The sequence below is a fragment of the Dama dama genome, chromosome 21 (genome assembly GCF_033118175.1).
Source record: "Dama dama isolate Ldn47 chromosome 21, ASM3311817v1, whole genome shotgun sequence".
NCBI classification, from domain to species: domain Eukaryota; kingdom Metazoa; phylum Chordata; class Mammalia; order Artiodactyla; family Cervidae; genus Dama; species Dama dama.
Window position 1 is genome coordinate 16,841,965 of NC_083701.1, and position 17,793 is coordinate 16,859,757.

Below are 17,793 nucleotides of genomic sequence, written 5' to 3' on the forward strand. Positions count from 1 at the left end.
GTGTGTGTGTGAGAGACCCAGTGTTTGAATACCTTTCATACATGGGAGTTCCATACTGTCAAGATTGTTGTTTGCAAGCAACAGAAATCAACCCTGTTGATTTCTCTTGAGCACAAAGATTTTATTGGAAGACTATCAGGGTCCATAGCATCAGCAAGAGACTGAAGAAACAGGTGTGGAAAATAGGTGGGAACCGAGACAGCCCAAGGACTATGGCAAAGCTGCAGCAGCACCCCCTCCAGTGATGCTGGCCAGGAATGTCTTCCAACAAGGAACCACCAACTTCCTTCCATCGTTCTCCTGGGACTGTAATCAGTCAAGTCTAAGTCACATGTCTGTCCCTGGCGCGACCACAGCAGGGAGTGAGAAAATCTGGTCCCCTCAGGTCCTATATTTGGAAATAAGCACTACCTCCCACCAAGACACAGTGGGGTATCCCCCCTAAATCAGGAAGCTAGCAGGAGGGTGCTACTAACCAGATGGTAAACACATACACAACAAATTTTCAACACACATGCATTCACTTGGTTTTAGGCATTTTATAATTCTTGGCTTCCCTTTGTTTAAAAGAAAGTTTGTTAGAACTTATTTGTAGTGAGAAATAGCGCTATATATATTTGTAACATTTTTCACAGCCTGTGAAAAGGGAGTTTTTCATTTCATGGTTCAAGGCTGTGTGCTGCAACAACTGGCAGAGAAGAGCCATCTCAGATGGACCAGATTGGGGAGGGCAAAAGAGAAGAGCCCCTCTGGAAGTTGTTCCAAAGAGAGTTCCTGCCTCCTTCTGGGCAGGTCTGGGCAAGTAGGAAAAGGTCCTTCCAGCAACACAGGCAACCTCCCCTACCCACCCCCAGACAGAGAAAACACAGAGTTTGTTCTGTTCCCGACCTTAAACCAGTGAAAGTGAGGCCTCATTCAAACAATGAGACTCTAGTCTTCAGCCTCCCATCTAAGCATTCACTTTTCCTTTCACCGAGGCTAGAATCTTGAAAGCCCTCCTCAGCACTTCGGTCTTCATCCTTTGCATCTAATCGATTGCCAAATCCTGCAGTGTTTACCTCCTACAAGCATCTCAAGCCCATCCCCTCCTCATCACCCCAGCTGCCTCTCTGCTGGCTCTGATGCTCATCAGCTGCTGCCTGGAGACATCCTCCTAACTTGTCCCCTGTGTCCTGTCCATGTGCTTCTCCATTAATCCCTCTGACACCCAAGAGATACGTACCTACAGCATCATCGACCATGAGATTCCCCTGCTGACAGCTCTTCCCTGGCTCCCACGGCTCAGAGCAAGCCCAGGCTTTCCAACAATCCTCACTGAGCTCTCTGCCATGTCCCCCAAGCTCTCCATCCCCAGCTCTCCTCACTCCCTGCGTCACAGTCTGAACTTCGCTGCATCCAGTGCCATTCCCCTCCTCTTGTCATTGGTCTGTCTCCCCCACCTGCGTAGCCACCCCATTCCCATCTTTATCTGCTTTTGCTTCATCAGTTCTTTGCTGTTGCTGTTTAGTTGCTAAGTCATGTCCAACTTGTTGGAGACCCCATGGACTGTAGCCCAGCAGGCTCCTGTCCATGAGCTTTCCCAGGCAAGAATACTGAAGTGGGTTGCCATTTCCTTCTCCAGGGGATCTTCCCAACCTGGGGATCAAACTTGCATCTCCAGCACTGGCAGGTGGATTCTTTACCACTGAGCCGCGAGGGAATTCCCACATCAGTTCTTACTCATCTTTTAAGACTCAGCCCAAGAGCAACTCCAGGAAGCCTCGCCTGACTGTCCTAGGCTGACTTCGGTGCTTATCCCTTCCTGTGGACGTCCCAACGACTTCACGCAAACTTCAATCACTGTACATACCACACAGTTTTAGGAGTGTATTTTTATGTGTCTCTCTTTCCCTATGGCCTATACACCCTCTGAGAGTAAATGGTCATCTCTGTATTCTCTAAGCTGCTTTAGATAGAAAAGGACCGGGAACATAGCAAAGGTGTGATGCATCCTTGCTGAGTCAATGAATGAATGACATTCTGTAATAAATTCTACAGCCTGTAAGATGATCAAAAAAACAGAAGAAACATAACTACTTCTTTTGTTTAGTTGATAGAAGAAACAATCTAATTTACGTTCCATCTCTTTAATAAACACACCATTTGAAGACATTTAGCAAAAGCTTTTATGGAATACCATTTTTAGCAAAGCAGATGTTTAAAAGACTAAATTATTTCTTAAATTACTATCAACAGTAAATCCTGGTTGAAAATATTATGCCTCTTAAGGGACTGAATTTCGCAGGCAGTAGTCAAAATGGGAAAGATGAACATTCTGTACTTCTTTTAAAATTACCTTCTTCTTCCTGAAATGAATGTACTGTTGTTTAAAAGAAATCATGGGTTCATTTTATTTTTATCGAATCACCTGAGGCAAACGGTAAAATGGTTTTCAGTTCAGAGACCACAGTTCTAGGCCACGACTTAGAAATTCAATTGTACATACACAGAGACCTCCTATGCGCCATGCATCGGGCACACATCAGAGAAGAAAATTCACTTACAGACTTTGGTTTTCTGGGGAAAACCATGGCTAAGACAGGCAGAGATAGACAACTGACCCAAGAAAAAGCACAGCAGAGAATTGTTTTCCTATTTCCCAATGAAATTTGTAATGATTGTTATTGATCACCCTTTAACCAATGATGTCATAGAATTGTATAACCATGTCTATTCCACATATGTGTACATAAATGTGAAAACTGAGCACCAAACAGGTTAAGTGACTTCTCTGGGACTTGACAAATCAGTAGCTGACTCATATGAGGAAATACACTCACCGTAACTCACAAACCCCTTCTCTGATCACTAGGGTTGACAAGTCCAAACATGCAGTGATTACAATTTGTCAAAATATAACAAGCTGTACATCTGCATTCAATCTGGTGGTCAAGGAAGGACTTACAAGGCACTTGATTTTTCAAATCTGCTGTTTCTCCAGGAGCCTAACTTGGAAGAGGAGTCTCTTTAAGGGTTCAAATACCTGTGACCATTTTTCTTCTATTCTTTGGATCAAACTCACTGACGAAACTCTTGATAAAATCCAATCATTGGAATGTGCAAAGCAAAGGTTTGAATTTTACTTCAAATTTTACCTTTCTCAGGGACCGTGGTCAGTACAGAAAGGTTAATGGAATATTCTAACCCTATTGGCTTGGTAGCATGTGTCTCAGTTCCCAGGACTGCTACTAACTAGTTCTGTGTTCCTGAGTGAGTTTCTTTTCTTTGGAAGTGGACCAGGTAACCTCAAAGTTGGTTCTGATTTTTATAAGCAGACTTTCAAGTAAGTGGTTAACATACCCGAGCATTAGTCTCTTCATCTGGGTCATTAGTTTCATCATCTTCATCTGGATTCACGGAATAAATCACATACCTCACAAAGTTATGTGAACATGACTGCTGATAAGTAACTAAACCACAAGACACAAAGCCTGGGCAAACTTTAGTTTGAGCTACTTTTGCATAGGAGAAATCTCAGAACTCAGATTTGCTACTCAACCATTCAAGATACTATGTGAAGAATTATAGACAATTTTAACCAATTTCAAGCACTTATACTGTATTTAAAGCTTTACATCCATTACAAAGGTAACATAAAACTTTAATATAACAAAATTTAACATTCACATATTTTAAATCTGGATTTTTTAAAAAGACACTAGAAGTCTGGGCTATTGGTGTAAATGTTGCAGTTTTATTTATTTCCCTATATTATATAAAAGTTAGTAGTTTTGTCTCCAAATCCTTTCTGCTACTTATCAAGAGGGAAAAAAAAAGAATTTTCATTAAAGCTGACCTATAAAAGAAGGATTATAGCAAAATATCCTTGACCCTCAGAAACAGAACCAAGCCCCCATTTGAGGAATAGCAAATGATTCTCATTAAAGTAATGAGAATATTTGCAGTGACATGTGTCTGACCAACTCTAATTTTGTTGGCAGGACTCCTGGCAGCCAGAGACCCAGAAATAACACACAGCTGGCAGTTCCTGCTCAAACACACCTAGCAGACATATTTCACACTGTTTCAAGGATGCCCTACCCTAGACAGCTAAGGCACAAGGTCATATGCAAATTTCTGTGGCATTAAACATACATTCCTCGTGACAACACTAGCAGGTTGAAAATACACCAACTCCTCCTTTATAAAATTTACTCTAACTTGAACAGGCTGAGCCAACAGACTTGTTGATTCCAGCCCCCGCCCAACCCAACAAGCTATTTTTAACTCACAATTACTGCTGATAAGTACTTTTCACACACAAAAAACCACCCTTTTAGAAAGAGAAACTATGAAAAAACAAAATATCATTACATTTCAGTGAGAAGAAGTCAGTCCCTCGGCCAAAGCTATAAAAAGATGTCATTTTGAATTAGAAATGTATTTATCATATTTATTATACTTATCAAGTTTTTCACAGTTCTTTCTACAAACAATTTCTCTAAACAGCCTTACATGGTAGTAATCGGGCTACAACTGTGCCAGGTTTAACTTCGAAAATGCAGTCTTTGGAACAGAATAAGGCCCGCTTCCAGAGTTCAAGTGCAATAAATAATAACTAACAATATGTAAACCATCATTTCATTGTACAGTTTGCTCCAATAGACACATTGTCTCATATCTGGAAATTAGCTAAGTGAGCTGTGCTCCATGTCCTCAACACTTAAAATTTGGTGGGGAAAACATAAATGGACTTGAGCCAAATTTGCATGAAGATAATAATAACTACTACTGATGTCAGCACTATTATATGTACTTTATACATATTACTTCAATAAATCCTCACAATACCCTCTGAGGTGGGTACTGTCATCATTCCCGTTTCAAAAATGAGGAAAGAGTAGCACAGAGAGGTAAAGTAACTGGCCCAAGGTCACACAGCTATTTCAGTAGGGAACTATGATTTCCAGTCAATCTGGCTCCAGTTGGGATTGAAGTTAGATCTTGGTACCAGCCTGGGTTCCACCACATACTAACTGGGTTATCCTAGGCAGGCTATTTAACTCTTCTGAGCTTCAGTTTCCTAATCTACAAAATGGGAATAATGGTACCTAGCTCACAGGGTTTTGTGAGGATTGTTAAACAGGATTACATTTGCGAAGCTCTGGGCACACTAACTTCAGTATGGCTAGAATCTGCCATCAAGGTAACAAGCACATGAAAACATCATTTTGAGGGAAGCCACCACCTTCTCTATTTGTCTTACCAACTGGTAAGGCATCACTGTTGGAGAATTCAGATATGCAGGGCAGGACTAGGGAATGTTACTCTCCTACCTCCCTATTCTGTCATGTCCTTAGAAATAATAAGGTATCAGTAGGTAAAGACATGGCACTACCCGTACCCCACGGTTAGCTCAACATTCACTGTGTTATTTATGGTTTATCTGTCATGTACCAAGCACTATGCTAGACACTGTGATGACTCAGCCCTGCCAACAAGGAGCTCCCAGCCCCATAGCAGAGAAGCACAGATAAATAACCCAATACCCAGCCTGTGATCTGGTCAGTCTGCTACCCAAAGCGGTTCAGCAGAGGCAGAGGCTCAATATCTGTGCAGTGGAACTCAGCCACTGTAGCTGCATTGTGTGAACCGCTCAAGCCCCTAGGCTATGCTGGTCCTACCCAGACTGGGCCTTGGGAAATTCTCAGAGTATCCTTCTGCTTCTATATCTTGAGTCCACAGGCATCACACTAATATTTTGTCTTTGTGGTTCTCAACTGCTGAGTCACGATAAGGATTCCAACTCCACAGCCTTTGCAGAGTCAAGGTAATTGGTCTAGACATGGCCGAGTACATTCTTTATCTTAAAGGGCTCACTCAGCATTACAAGGCTTCCTGGTTAGAAACCATGTGTTGGAAAAAGTGTCAAGTTGGATTTTTAATGGTGTGGGAAATCTAAAGCAGTCACTCATACATTAATAATGGCAGAGCTAAGATATGATAGTCACAGGAGGAGAAAGTCAAAGGACTACAGACAAACACTGAAGCTTCCTGAGATTAGTTCTTAGCCAAAAAGTCAAGGACCCCAAAATTGTGATTTCCTACTTGTGCTTAAATTTTTGAAATTAAAATTTCCACAGAGTTTTATCTACTCAACCCTAGTCAGCAACTGACACAGGAATTCTGTGTAATAAAAGACCACAATTATCACAGTGGCATTCAAACATAAAAATTTATTTCTTGCTACCATACCTGTGGGACAAGTAGGGTGTCTGCTCCATGAGTCGCATCCTAGGACCAAGGCTTGAGAAGCAGAGGCTACCCTGAGTACTCTCTTGCCATGGTTTTGGCAGAAGTACAAGAAGGCAAGCCAAATCAGACAAGCACACACATGATATCCTCTGCTCACATCACATCCACTAGCATCCCATTGGCCAAAGCAAGCTACATGGCCAAGGTCAGTGTGAAGAATAAGGGAAGTACTGAGTCTATATTACAAAGCTACAATAATCAAAACGGCATGATACTAGCGCAGTAACAGACACATAGATCAATGGGACAGTATAGAGAGCCCAGAAATAAACCTATGCACCTATGGTCAATTAATCTACAAGTGAAGGCAGCAACAATATACACTGGGAAAAAGAGAGTCTCTTCAATAATAAGTGGTGCTGGGAAAACTAGATAGCCACATGTAAAAGGAAGAGATTAGGACATTTTCTCACACCATATACAAAAACGAGTTCAAAATTAGACATGAATGTAAACTCTGAAACCATAAAACTCCTAGAAGGGAGCATGGACAGAACACTCTTTGACATAAATGGTAGCAAGATTGTTTGTATCTATCTCCTAAGGCAAAAGAAATAAAAGCAAAAATAAACAAATGAGACCTAATTAAACTTAAAAACTTTTTCCCAGCAAAAAAAATCATCAACAAAATGAAAAGACAACCTACTGAACGAGAGAAAATATTTGCAAATGATACTATTGACAAGGAGTTAATACCCAAATTATGTAAACAGTTTATACAACTCAAATATCAGAAAAACAAACAATGTGATTTAAAAAAAAAAAAAACAGGCAGAAGATCTGAGTAGACATTTTTCCAAAGACGACATACAGATAGTTAACAGGCACATGAAAAGATACTCAACATCACTAACTATTAGAGAAATGCAAATAAAAACAAAATTAAGATATCACTCACACCTATCAGAACAGCTATTATCAAAAAGTCTACAAATAACAAATGTTGATGACGATATGGATGTACACTGTTAGTGGGGATGTAAACTAGTACAGCCACTGTGGAAAACAGTATGGAAGTTTCTCAAAAAACTAAAAATAGAGTTACCATATGACCCAGCAATCCCACTCCTGGCACTACATCCAAAATAAATGAAAATACTAATTCAAAAACATACATGCACCCCAATGTTCATAGCAACCCTATTTACAATAGTCAAGATATGGAAGCAACAGAAGTGTCCATCAGCAGACAAATGGATAAAGAAGGTGTGGTGTATATACACAAGGGAATACTACTCAGTCATAGAAAAGGAACAAAAATCTGCCATTTGCAGCTATGTGGATGGACCTAGAAAATAGTATGCTTAATGAAATTAGACAGAGAAAGACAAATATTTTATGTTATCATTTATATGTGGAATCTAAAAAATAAAAAACAAATATCTATAGCAAAACAGAAACAGACAAAACAGAACTTTGTTCCCTAACAAAGTAAAGGATAATAGTGGGGGGAGGGGCAAGATGGGAGTAGAGGGTTAAGAGATAGAAACTACTATGTACAAAGTACCCACCAAGGATATATTGTACAACAGGGAACTAGAGCCGTTATTTTGTAATATCTTTAAGTGGAGTATAATCTATAAAAACACTGAATCATTAGGCTCTACACCTGAAACTAATATAATATTCTAAGTCAACTATATTTCAACTTTTAAAAAAGAATCAGGGAATTACATATTACTAAGAGGCCGTGTACCACGTGAATGCATTACACAACCAAGGGGAAAAGAACTGGTAACAATAATCCCATTTAAAATACTTTCTAAACAATCCTGAAAGGTAGACATTTATAGGCTCTATTCTCTCCTGACAGCTGAGAAAACTGAGCCTCCAGAATTTGTCATTCATCCAGGTCAGACAGACAGTATGTTGCTCTAGCAGAATTAGAATTCAAATCTTCTGCCTTCCATAGTTTCTACAGAGCTATAGCTCGCTGACGTGTAACTAGCACACATCTTTAATAATCACATCCCTTAATTATGCTCCCTTGCAGGTATCAGTTCTCTTCAACAAATGCCAGACCCAACACTATCTCATCTATGAGCTGGATCATAGTGATTATCATTTGTCTAGGACCTTCTGCAGTGTTTTTACAAGCTATTTTTACTATTACTACACTAATAAATTATTTATGGTGGAAAACCTGAATCAGAAAACTCTGGCTACTTGAAAACAGACTTTATTAAAAACATCTCCTTTCCCCTCCAACATGTACCCCTCCCAAGAGACACACAATTTGTCTACTCTGAGCCTTAAAGATGGCAGAGTTGGTGGCTGCAGAGGAGGGATTGTGGAGATATCAAGGAAGCAAGTGTAAGCTAACTCTTGAGCATGGAGATTTTACTCTGCTGTGACCACTCTTTGCAATCCAGTCACCAGAAGGAACAGATCATAAACCACCATAAGTAGAAGTCAGAAAGAGCACGACGAAAGCCTGAGGTCAGCAGCCTCCCATAAGCATTCACCTACTCATAGGACAAATAGTTACGGAAGGCCTTCTCCAGGCCTGGCAAAGTGCTGGAGCTGGGATGCTCCCCAAACAAGACGCTGGAGCTCCCCCGGAGTTTACACTCTCTGCAGACAGTGGTAGCTTATTACCAAAAAGCAAACGGGGTGATTTCAGATTGTACAGTGGGTTGTGAAGAAACAAGCCTTGTGACCCTGGCTAAGTCACAGGCTTAACCTTTCTCAGGGGCTGGATCGCTGCCAGACTGGTCCCCCTGCTCGCGGTTAGGAGGATTAGGTGAATAAACCGAGGTCTGTAAGGGTCTAGGACTCCGGGGGCATTGCCTCCTCACTGTGGGCTTTGATCGAACTTCCTTCAGTCCCATCAGTCGGGCGGGGGGGGCGCTTTCTGGAAACTCTTGCCAAAACTAAAACAAAACTCCTGGCCTGATTCTTCCCGGAGGAGGGCCTAATAGCCCAGAGGATACCAAACAGCAAGGAAGGGGAAGGGGCTTAGCGGTTCTTCAGAACAAAAGCCCAGGCCCCGGCGTCCTAGAGGGAGGCTGGACAGTAAGCGGAGCTGGGACACATCTAACCTGCTCCCCCGCTGCGCTGTGCTGGGCCGGGCGCTGCAGCCGCCAGCGCCGCTCGCTTAGGCGCGCAGAGGGGTGGGGGACGGTCCCTGCTCTCCACTCCCACCGTGCGGGGACCTGCCGCCGCCCGGCCTCCTTCTCCTTCCTTTGCCACCCCGGGGACAGGTCTGACAACAGACTCTTCAACAGTTCGAGGGCAGAGGGAGGTGGAAGACAGTCCCTCCTCCCATCCCCGCCTCGCGGCGGATCCCCTCCTCCGCCGAGGAGATCGGGGTCTAGGCAGTGAGAGAGGCCAGGAGGCTGCGTCCCGCTACCCGGCTCCGGGCCGCGCAGTGCCGGGTCGGCTCCCGCAAGGCCGCTCGGAACCGCGGGGCTCGACTGTGACAGCTCGGGGCTGGGAGGCGGGGAGCCTTTCTTCCCACCCCCGCTCCGCAGCGATCCAGACGCCGCCCGGGCCTAGTCCTCCCCGCACCTCGCCAGGCCGGGAGCTGCAGGAGGACGGGGCGCAGTTTCCCCGAGCGCCCGGCTTCGCGCTCGGGCCGCAGCAGCTGCGCCCTTTGCGAACAGGAAGGGAGCGCAGAGGGGCCCGGGGCGGAGGGGCCAGTGGGAGCCCCGGCCCCGCAGCGCGGCTTCAAGTTTCCATCGGCGAGCGGTTGTGCAACAGCCAGAGGAGCAGGAGCCGCGGGCGCCTCGGAAAACAAGTCGAGCCTATAAACAAAGCCACGTGGCCTCCGGGCTGGGGGGGGCCGGGCTAAGAGCAGGCGGCTCTTCCGGCAACAAAGAGCCGCGGCCGGCGGCCCAGGATAAATACGGCGGCCCGGACCGCAGCGCTGCACTGCAGCGAGCCTCGCGCAGCCCGCGACCCTCCATAGCGCGTTCCGCGAGCGCGGGCACCTCGCTCCGCAGCCCCCGATCCCGCAGCCGCTCACTCACCGGCCCCCAAGCACCCCAAGCAGCCGCCCAGGGCGGGCGCGCCCCCGAGGCCGCCGGGCGGGTCCCCGTCCCCCAGTCCGTCGCCTGCATCCGTCGCATCCCTCGGCAGTGCCATGCCATTCCTCGGGCAGGACTGGCGGTCCCCCGGGCAGAGCTGGGTCAAGACGGCGGATGGCTGGAAACGCTTCCTGGACGAGAAGAGCGGCAGCTTCGTGAGCGACCTCGGCAGGTGAGGGGGTCGCCACCAACTTCAGCGGCGGCGGACGGACTCGGGCTGGCCTCTCGGAGTCGGGGGCGGGTGAATGCGACGCAGGCAGGCCGGAACAGGGTGAGGAGGGAGCCCCGGACCAGAAGGATGGAAGTGGATTATCCCGGGTTTCTGCAGAGATGTCGGCAGAGCACGGGTGTTTGGTTTCTCTTATTGTTCAAGGTCAGCGTCTCCAAGTGGGCACTTCTTACAGAATGCTGGTCCCTCTGAGAAACTGATCTTATCCCCAAACGCTAAAACTCAGACCCAACTTCAGGGGTCCACTGCCTTAAAGGATACCAGCGTCGTGCGATTTGCGTGGGGGGTAGGGGTGGGGAGTGGGCGCCGGCGAGTGGGCCGCATGACCTTCATCCTGGGGTGGGCCCTGGGGTGGCGGGGCTCTGAGCACACGTCTGAGACGGGATTGGACATGGGTCCCGGCCGCCGCGCCTCCAGGCTCTTCCCACGCACAGGCGACCACAGAGTGGGCAGAGAAGATGAGTAACCGGGAAGGGGCGACCAGATGGTCCCTGGGGCATCCGTGCTGGCGGAGCGACGGTAAAGACCCGAGGAGGCAGAGCTGCGGAGGAGGGGAGGGAGGTGGGCTGAGACTCCCACAAGCCCTCGGCCTCTGGGAGGACCGCGTCTTTGCACCTGTTTCCTCAGTAGCCCTTTCGGGCGTTTTCTTTGTATAGTGAGTGCGCCCCCATTTCAAGTGATGCCCATCCCCTGCAGAAAGTCCACCCGGCGTGGGTGAGCCTCTGGAGTCAAGTTCCACCTGAACTGTCAGTGTGGTGGAAAATCTGAGTTTCCGAGGAGCCCCACCCCCACCCCGGTTAATAGCACAGAAGCAGCGACTAAGGAGTTGGATGGCCTGGAGTCTGTCAGTCCTCATCACCACAGTTGGCATCCACAGCGCTGCCATCTGGCCCAGAGGGGATCAGTGCAGCCTGCTTACCCTTGGGTGACTTTACCCGTGGCCTTTGGTGAAAACCACTGCTCCCCGCCCCCAGCCCTTAGACTGACTTCGGTGGAGAGTCCTGTACCTGGGCCAGCTTCCCACTCAGATTTACCAATGGTTGTTTGGCTGAGCCCCTGGCACTCAATTTTACAAAAACTATCAAGGAAATATGGTTATTTCAGCGTCCTGCCTTCCAGGGCCCCGCACCTGTTTGTGATTTGTGAAGCATCACTTTTTGTTTTCCAGTGGAAAAAAATAAAAGTAATTGATCTTGGGGGTCTGCCAGGGAAGACAAGAGCACATTGACCTTTTACTTTAAAGACACTTTGAGGTCGTCCCTGGGGAGTTTGGGTAGCACTCTAAAGAAATCTTACTTATGGAAACTCAGAAAATTTACAGAAAAATAAAAAGACTATCTGCTGTCTCTAGACTCTTTTAGGGACTCTAGTTGCCCATTTGGTCTAAATTTTTCTCCCTGGACTAAAAGCTTTTTTTTTGGTATAGTAGAATGCAAGCTTCTTTCTTTCCTTCCTTCCTTCTTTCCTTCCTTCCTCCTCATTCCTAAGAAGTGAGGATCTAATATTTTGGACTTTATTTTGAGGTGACAGTTTGGATTCTTCCTAGGGAGGTGCAGCCATGGTCTGCTCAGCTGTGTCCTAGTGGCTCACCCAGATACAAGCGTAGGATGTTCCTCAGTGGGAGACAGACCAGTGGGTTCGGCAGGAGAGTTTCCAAATCAGAGGCTCTGCTTGGCATAAACATTCACACTGAATCTGCTCTGGGAGATAAGCTGGTGTCACTCCCATTTAGAAAAGTGGTGCCTCTCTCTCCATAGTAGGGGAGACCTGGAGACAGGTTTACCTTACCACGAAAGTTTACCCTTAGCTTCCCACCTCTCTCTCCGCTTGAACCTCCTTTCTTTCCTCCCCTTTCAGGCCATCTGAGCTAGAACTGCCACCCTACCACCATCATCACAAATGGTGATCCACTTAGTGACCACTTGGGGCTGTTGGATGAGTCAGATTTGAGGATTCATTTGGTAGCTCCTAGCAAAGCAGCTCCCTGTTTGTTTGCAGAGTAATTTTTTTCCCCAGCAATTGTAAACAGTCCCTTCCCTACTTCACATGAGAAGTCTGCCAATTTCTTCAAAGCCGTTGGCCTTCTGAAACCCGGGTTTGCAGGCTCAAATATCCCTCCTGTTTTCAGTCCTGGTGATGTTGCTCTGTGATGTCAGGTTTGGGCGGCCAGCCTGCCTACTCAGGTGAAGCTGAATGCCTCTCCTGTTAGGAGAAAACAAAAGGCAGGCCCTTTCGAAAGAGAGGGAGGGGGGTGGATGTGCAATAGAGGCCTGCAGAAGAGGCCTCAGGCACTTAGTCTGATTCCACCTCCCATTCTGTGAGCTGCCTGGACAAGAGTGGGGGCGCGGGGGTGGGGGGGTGAGGGTGCCCTTGGTATGTTGCAACCTGGGGACCATGGTGTTTTTTGTGAGTGGACCACAGCTTCTCTGCCCAGAGCACCTTCTCTGGACCCTGCTGGCCATTCTCTCTGTGTCCCGGGCCCTGTCTTCTTCCAGCAGCTGAATGTTCCAAAACCCCGTCATAGCTAAGTGCCCTGAACTGAGATCAAGGGAGGATTTCAGATAAGCTTCAAGGAGGGTGCCCTGTGAAAAAGTTGAAACTACCTAAGAGGAATGGCAAGTGTTACATTTGGGCAGATGAAAAAAATTCAAGGAAAGAGTTCAGCAGGAATTAGGGTGATCCAAGAGGGCTTCAAGGAACTGGTGGTTGAGCCACCTCTCAAGCAGTCCTGCTCACCAATAACCCCCAGCCCTGCCCTGCCCCACCCCCCAGATGAGTCATCTCAGCTCCCTGAGCGTGGGCTACCCTTCTGCAAGCCTGCAGGGGCGCCTCTGAAAACTCCAAAAGTACAGCTAAGGCTGAACCAGGAAGCAGGAAGTTTACCCTGGTGCCCTGGGTGCACAAATAAAAACAAGCAAATAAAATAGTGAATAAGCAAATAAAATAATAGTTAAGATTTTTATGAGCACTTATTGTGTGCAAGGCAGTGTTCTCAGGGCTTCATACACTAGGCTGTTTGTTTTGCCACAACAATGGGGTTCTCGCCCTGTGAGTCTGACAGTTTGGGTATGTATTGGAGTAAATTAGCCTAGGACTCTCATTGGCCTTAATCTACAACTAAGTCCTTAGGAGTAGGCCACGGCTCTCTCCAAATGGTCTATTACAAATGAAATGAGAATTAGGACTTCTTTTTTTTTTTTTTTCTTCCCTGCCTTTGTCTCTGCTGCCAAATGCATTTATTTTGAAATCTTGCATTTTTTTTAAAGTTGTCTTTAAGTATCTTGCTATGTGTGTGATGACAGTACAGGGCTGGAAGAGGTCTTTTTTTTCTTATTCTAGGCCTGTGCCTATAAAAATCAAGATTAGTTAGAACTGACTATAAAATAGCAAGTTACTGGTTACTACTGCATTTAATGAAGAAGACAGCCTCTTTAAATGGTTTTGCTTATTTTAAAAAAAAAAGTCATGGTTCCCAAATGATGGTGGCTTTTCTTGTTCAAAATTTCAGTTGTAATTTTCCATTGGCTTTGCATTTTCTTGAAATGGACATAATTGAACTCTCAAAATAGCCTCTAACTGAATATATTATTGCTTAAAAGAAAACATATAAGCAAGCAACACAAATAAACCCCGTGGTCCTTCCTCCCAGGCCCTACCCCTGAAGTCCAAAACCTAAGTGAAAAGTGCAGGGTTTGTCTTTGGTTAAAGCTTTTCTACATTCTCCAGTGGGAAAGCGTCATCAATTATGTCGAATTCTTCTTAAAACTAGCTTTGGAAATGAGTCACTCAGGCTTAAAGCAGGTTATTGTTATTTCTGTGAGGAAGGCAAGTGCTCAAATTCCTTTGAGGAATGTTTTCAATTAGAAAAGAATAAGATGAAAGATAAATATTTAACATTGCTAAGGAATGGTCACAATCTATGGCCCAGGCCCCGAAATGCTCTGCTAAACCTTGAATGTGTGATTGAGAATAAGACAGCTTCATTTTGTGGCGCTGTCTATGTGGAATTCATGCTGTAGGTGTCTGCTCATGGTGCCAGTGTGTGTTTCCTTTAAAAATAAGTCTTCGTGGGATATTTTTACACGAAATGGCCTCAACTTTGTTTTCTAAAGCTGTTCTCAGCTTTGGTACATCATGGACCAGTCAAGTGACTTTCCATTTTCCTCCCTTCTCCTCAGCGTTGACAGAAATTTCTTAAATTAGCTCTAAGAACTCTGAATTCTGCTCCCCGTTTCTGCTGCCCCTCTTATCCTGCTGACCTTGGCACCGGGCAGCTGGCTGCTCAATGGTTTCGTGCCCCTAGAGCTGTGCAAGCAAATACACACTCACGTGTGATACAAAGCCAGGCCCAAAACATTCACCCTGGGCTCAGTGAGACTTAGTGTTCCCTAAGACAGGGCATTTCTACAGTAAACCCGCAGAAACCTCAAAGTATCCTGTATCCCGGAATGAGAAGGAGAAGGCTAATGATATTAGGAAGCTCAATAAATGGTATTAAGCTTGGCCTTCTGAGGGAAGATTAACAAATGACTGATTATCCATCACGCCTATCCCTCTGGGTCCAGAAACACTGAGCATATTGTTGGTGCTATCACGTGTAAGCATATTAGCAAGATACTTATTGTACTTATTGAAGTACTGGAGAGATCATTGTATTGATAGCAATAGGATACTGGAAATTGTTTTTCAACCCCTCTCTTCTCTTTTACATAATACTCATAACATGGAGAAGTGCAAGTATACCTCATCGTATCCAACAGATGTTGGTCCAAACAAGATATAAATCAAATCATATTTTAAATTCAGCAAAAGAATTCAGAAAGTTAAAGGGCTCTAATATATGGTTGATGTAAGAAAAAAAAAACCTAGTTGATGTTTTACAGGTTGACATTATAAATCTTGCCTGAAAAAAATAAAAATTCTGCCTGGCATATGCATACCCCATGGGGGTTGGGAGGTGGGGGTAGGGGGATCTTTTCATTATATCTTCTCAATATTTCTCCTGCATTCCTTCTGCGGAAACTCTTTGGAGATATACTCTCAAGTCCCATTACATGATAGAACTCCATCAGCCCCCCAAAGACAGCTAAGCTTACTGAAGGAAATATGCCCCAACCCAAGTTGAAACTGTACATTGTTTAGTGACCTGTGAATTGGCCAGTTCTGTCTTTTCAGCCCTAATAGATGTGTGAATTGTAAATTCAGCTTGTTTCATTTAGGACTCAAGGTCTTCACCTCACAACATGATGCCTAGGGGTTAGTCAAGGAATGATATGAAACCTAAACAACTGATACTATATGCTGAACACCTCCTAGAAATACAGTCTATAAGTCAGATTTCTGTAAATGTTTTAAAGACATGAGGGGAGCATGCTAGTTAAAAGCAGCTTGGGATGGGCAGGGAGATGGGAGGGAGGTTCAAGAGGGAGGGGACACATGTATACCTATGGCTGATTCATGTTGAGGTTTGACGGAAAACAACAAAATCCTGTAAAGCAATTATCGTTCAATTAAAAAATAAATTAATTAAAAATAAGTAAATAAATAGGTCAAAGATACGGTATGTGAATCATATCTCCATAAAGCTATTTTTTTAAAAGCAGCTTGAGGTGGATGATTTTTGCAAAATGAAAATATTGTATATTATAGTGATACCAGTAGCCCTCCCTCTTCCTCTCTCCCCACCATTCATAATTTTTGCTTAAAGTAATGTTGCTGTACGCTGGGTGGCTCTTAAAAGAGTGCAGAGCTATGTATCTAATACAATGGCAAACACTGTTGGGCATTCAAAATGAGTAGAAGCCCCCATCCCTGTCTTCCATAGAGACGTGACACTATTTTCTTCCTAAAAGAGGCAAGACTGGGCCTGTGCAGACTTCTTTTGAGTGATTATTTCATTGCTTTGTTTGAGGAGCACATATGATTGAGTTTTATAACTGCAGTGAGTTATTTATAGAAACAGCTCATGTTAAAGTATAACTGTTACAGCTCATCCTGTCTGGTCTTATTATTCCTAGTTATTGCAGCAAGGAAGTATACAATAAGGAGAACCTTTTCAACAGCCTGAACTATGACGTTGCAGCCAAGAAGAGAAAGAAGGACATGCTGAATAGCAAAACCAAAACTCAGTGTAAGCCGTTTGTTTTGAACTTAAGAAAGAAAGCTGTCTGAAGATCGTTTTGATTGGTTCTTGGGGCGGGGAATCACACTTCACATGTTTGACATTGGCTTTCACATTGACTGTGTCACTGACAGAGGTTACAGGGATCTTTGCACTCAGAAACCTGGTTATGCATTTTATGAGTGAGATTAATGTATTCTTTATAGTTGTGTTTATAAGTCAGTTGCTAGTTGGGGTATTTTTTCCTGGCTTGTCACTTATATTTGACATAGTTTAGTTATTATCCAGTGATATGGTCAGCTGAAGCACCAGTGTGTGCTTTCATTTGGAACTGGGTTTTGAGGCTTTGAATGTATATTTCTTCCCCCTCTTTCCTTGTAAAAACACTAGTAACAGTTCTAGATGCTGGATGTACGAACAGAGAGTCTACATTTCTGTTAATAAACAGGAATTACAGATCTTTAGTTGATTCCATCTGTACTGCATGGCTTCTTCATGTTATCTGTTTTATTTCTACTCTTTATGGCATTGTTTAACTTGTAGGCTTGGCATTTAACACAAACTTGTACTTGGGTATTAGATTTTTTTTTTTCTTTAATTTGGAGCTTTGGTATACTCGATCTGAGTATCAAAGACTTGAAATGCCTTCAACAAAGTAAGTTATAACTCTGGTATTTATACACTGCAGAAATTAGGCATTTGCATCCCCTTAGACTGTCAGTAGAGTCTTTGCATGTTCTGTCAAAACTTTTTAACACTTTGGAGTAAATGAAAAATAAATGCAAAATCTTGGACATGTAAATTTTAAAGCTATGGGGTTTTGTTTGTTTGTCTTTTTAGATTTCCACCAAGAAAAATGGATCTATGTTCACAAAGGAAGTACTAAAGAGGTGAGCACTCATCTGTTTGTTAATGAGAATGCTTATTTATACCTGCCCTAGGAGAGTATAGGACTCTCTCCTTGGGTGTGGGTGGTGCTGGCTTACAGCCCACTACCTAGCCAACCATCAGTTTGGGGCTACAGAGAGAGAGGCTAAAGTCTCTAGGTGGACTCCCCAGTTGTTCAGTGAGATGATGACTGTAAAAGTGCTTAATGGAGATGAATATTCACATCTCAAAGG

The 17,793-nt window shown here is 44.5% G+C and overlaps 1 protein-coding gene across 1 annotated transcript in view; it reads left to right on the forward strand.

The window, feature by feature from the left end:
- Positions 1 to 10,238: 10,238 nt before the first annotated feature.
- FBXO32 (F-box protein 32) overlaps positions 10,239 to 17,793 on the forward strand; it is a 36,874-nt gene continuing 29,319 nt past the window's right edge. The window contains exons 1-3 of the mRNA XM_061123255.1: positions 10,239 to 10,494; positions 16,569 to 16,681; positions 17,513 to 17,562. Coding sequence (XP_060979238.1) covers positions 10,379 to 10,494; positions 16,569 to 16,681; positions 17,513 to 17,562 — 279 coding nt within the window. The 5' untranslated portion in view covers positions 10,239 to 10,378. The remainder of the gene's footprint in view (positions 10,495 to 16,568; positions 16,682 to 17,512; positions 17,563 to 17,793) is intronic.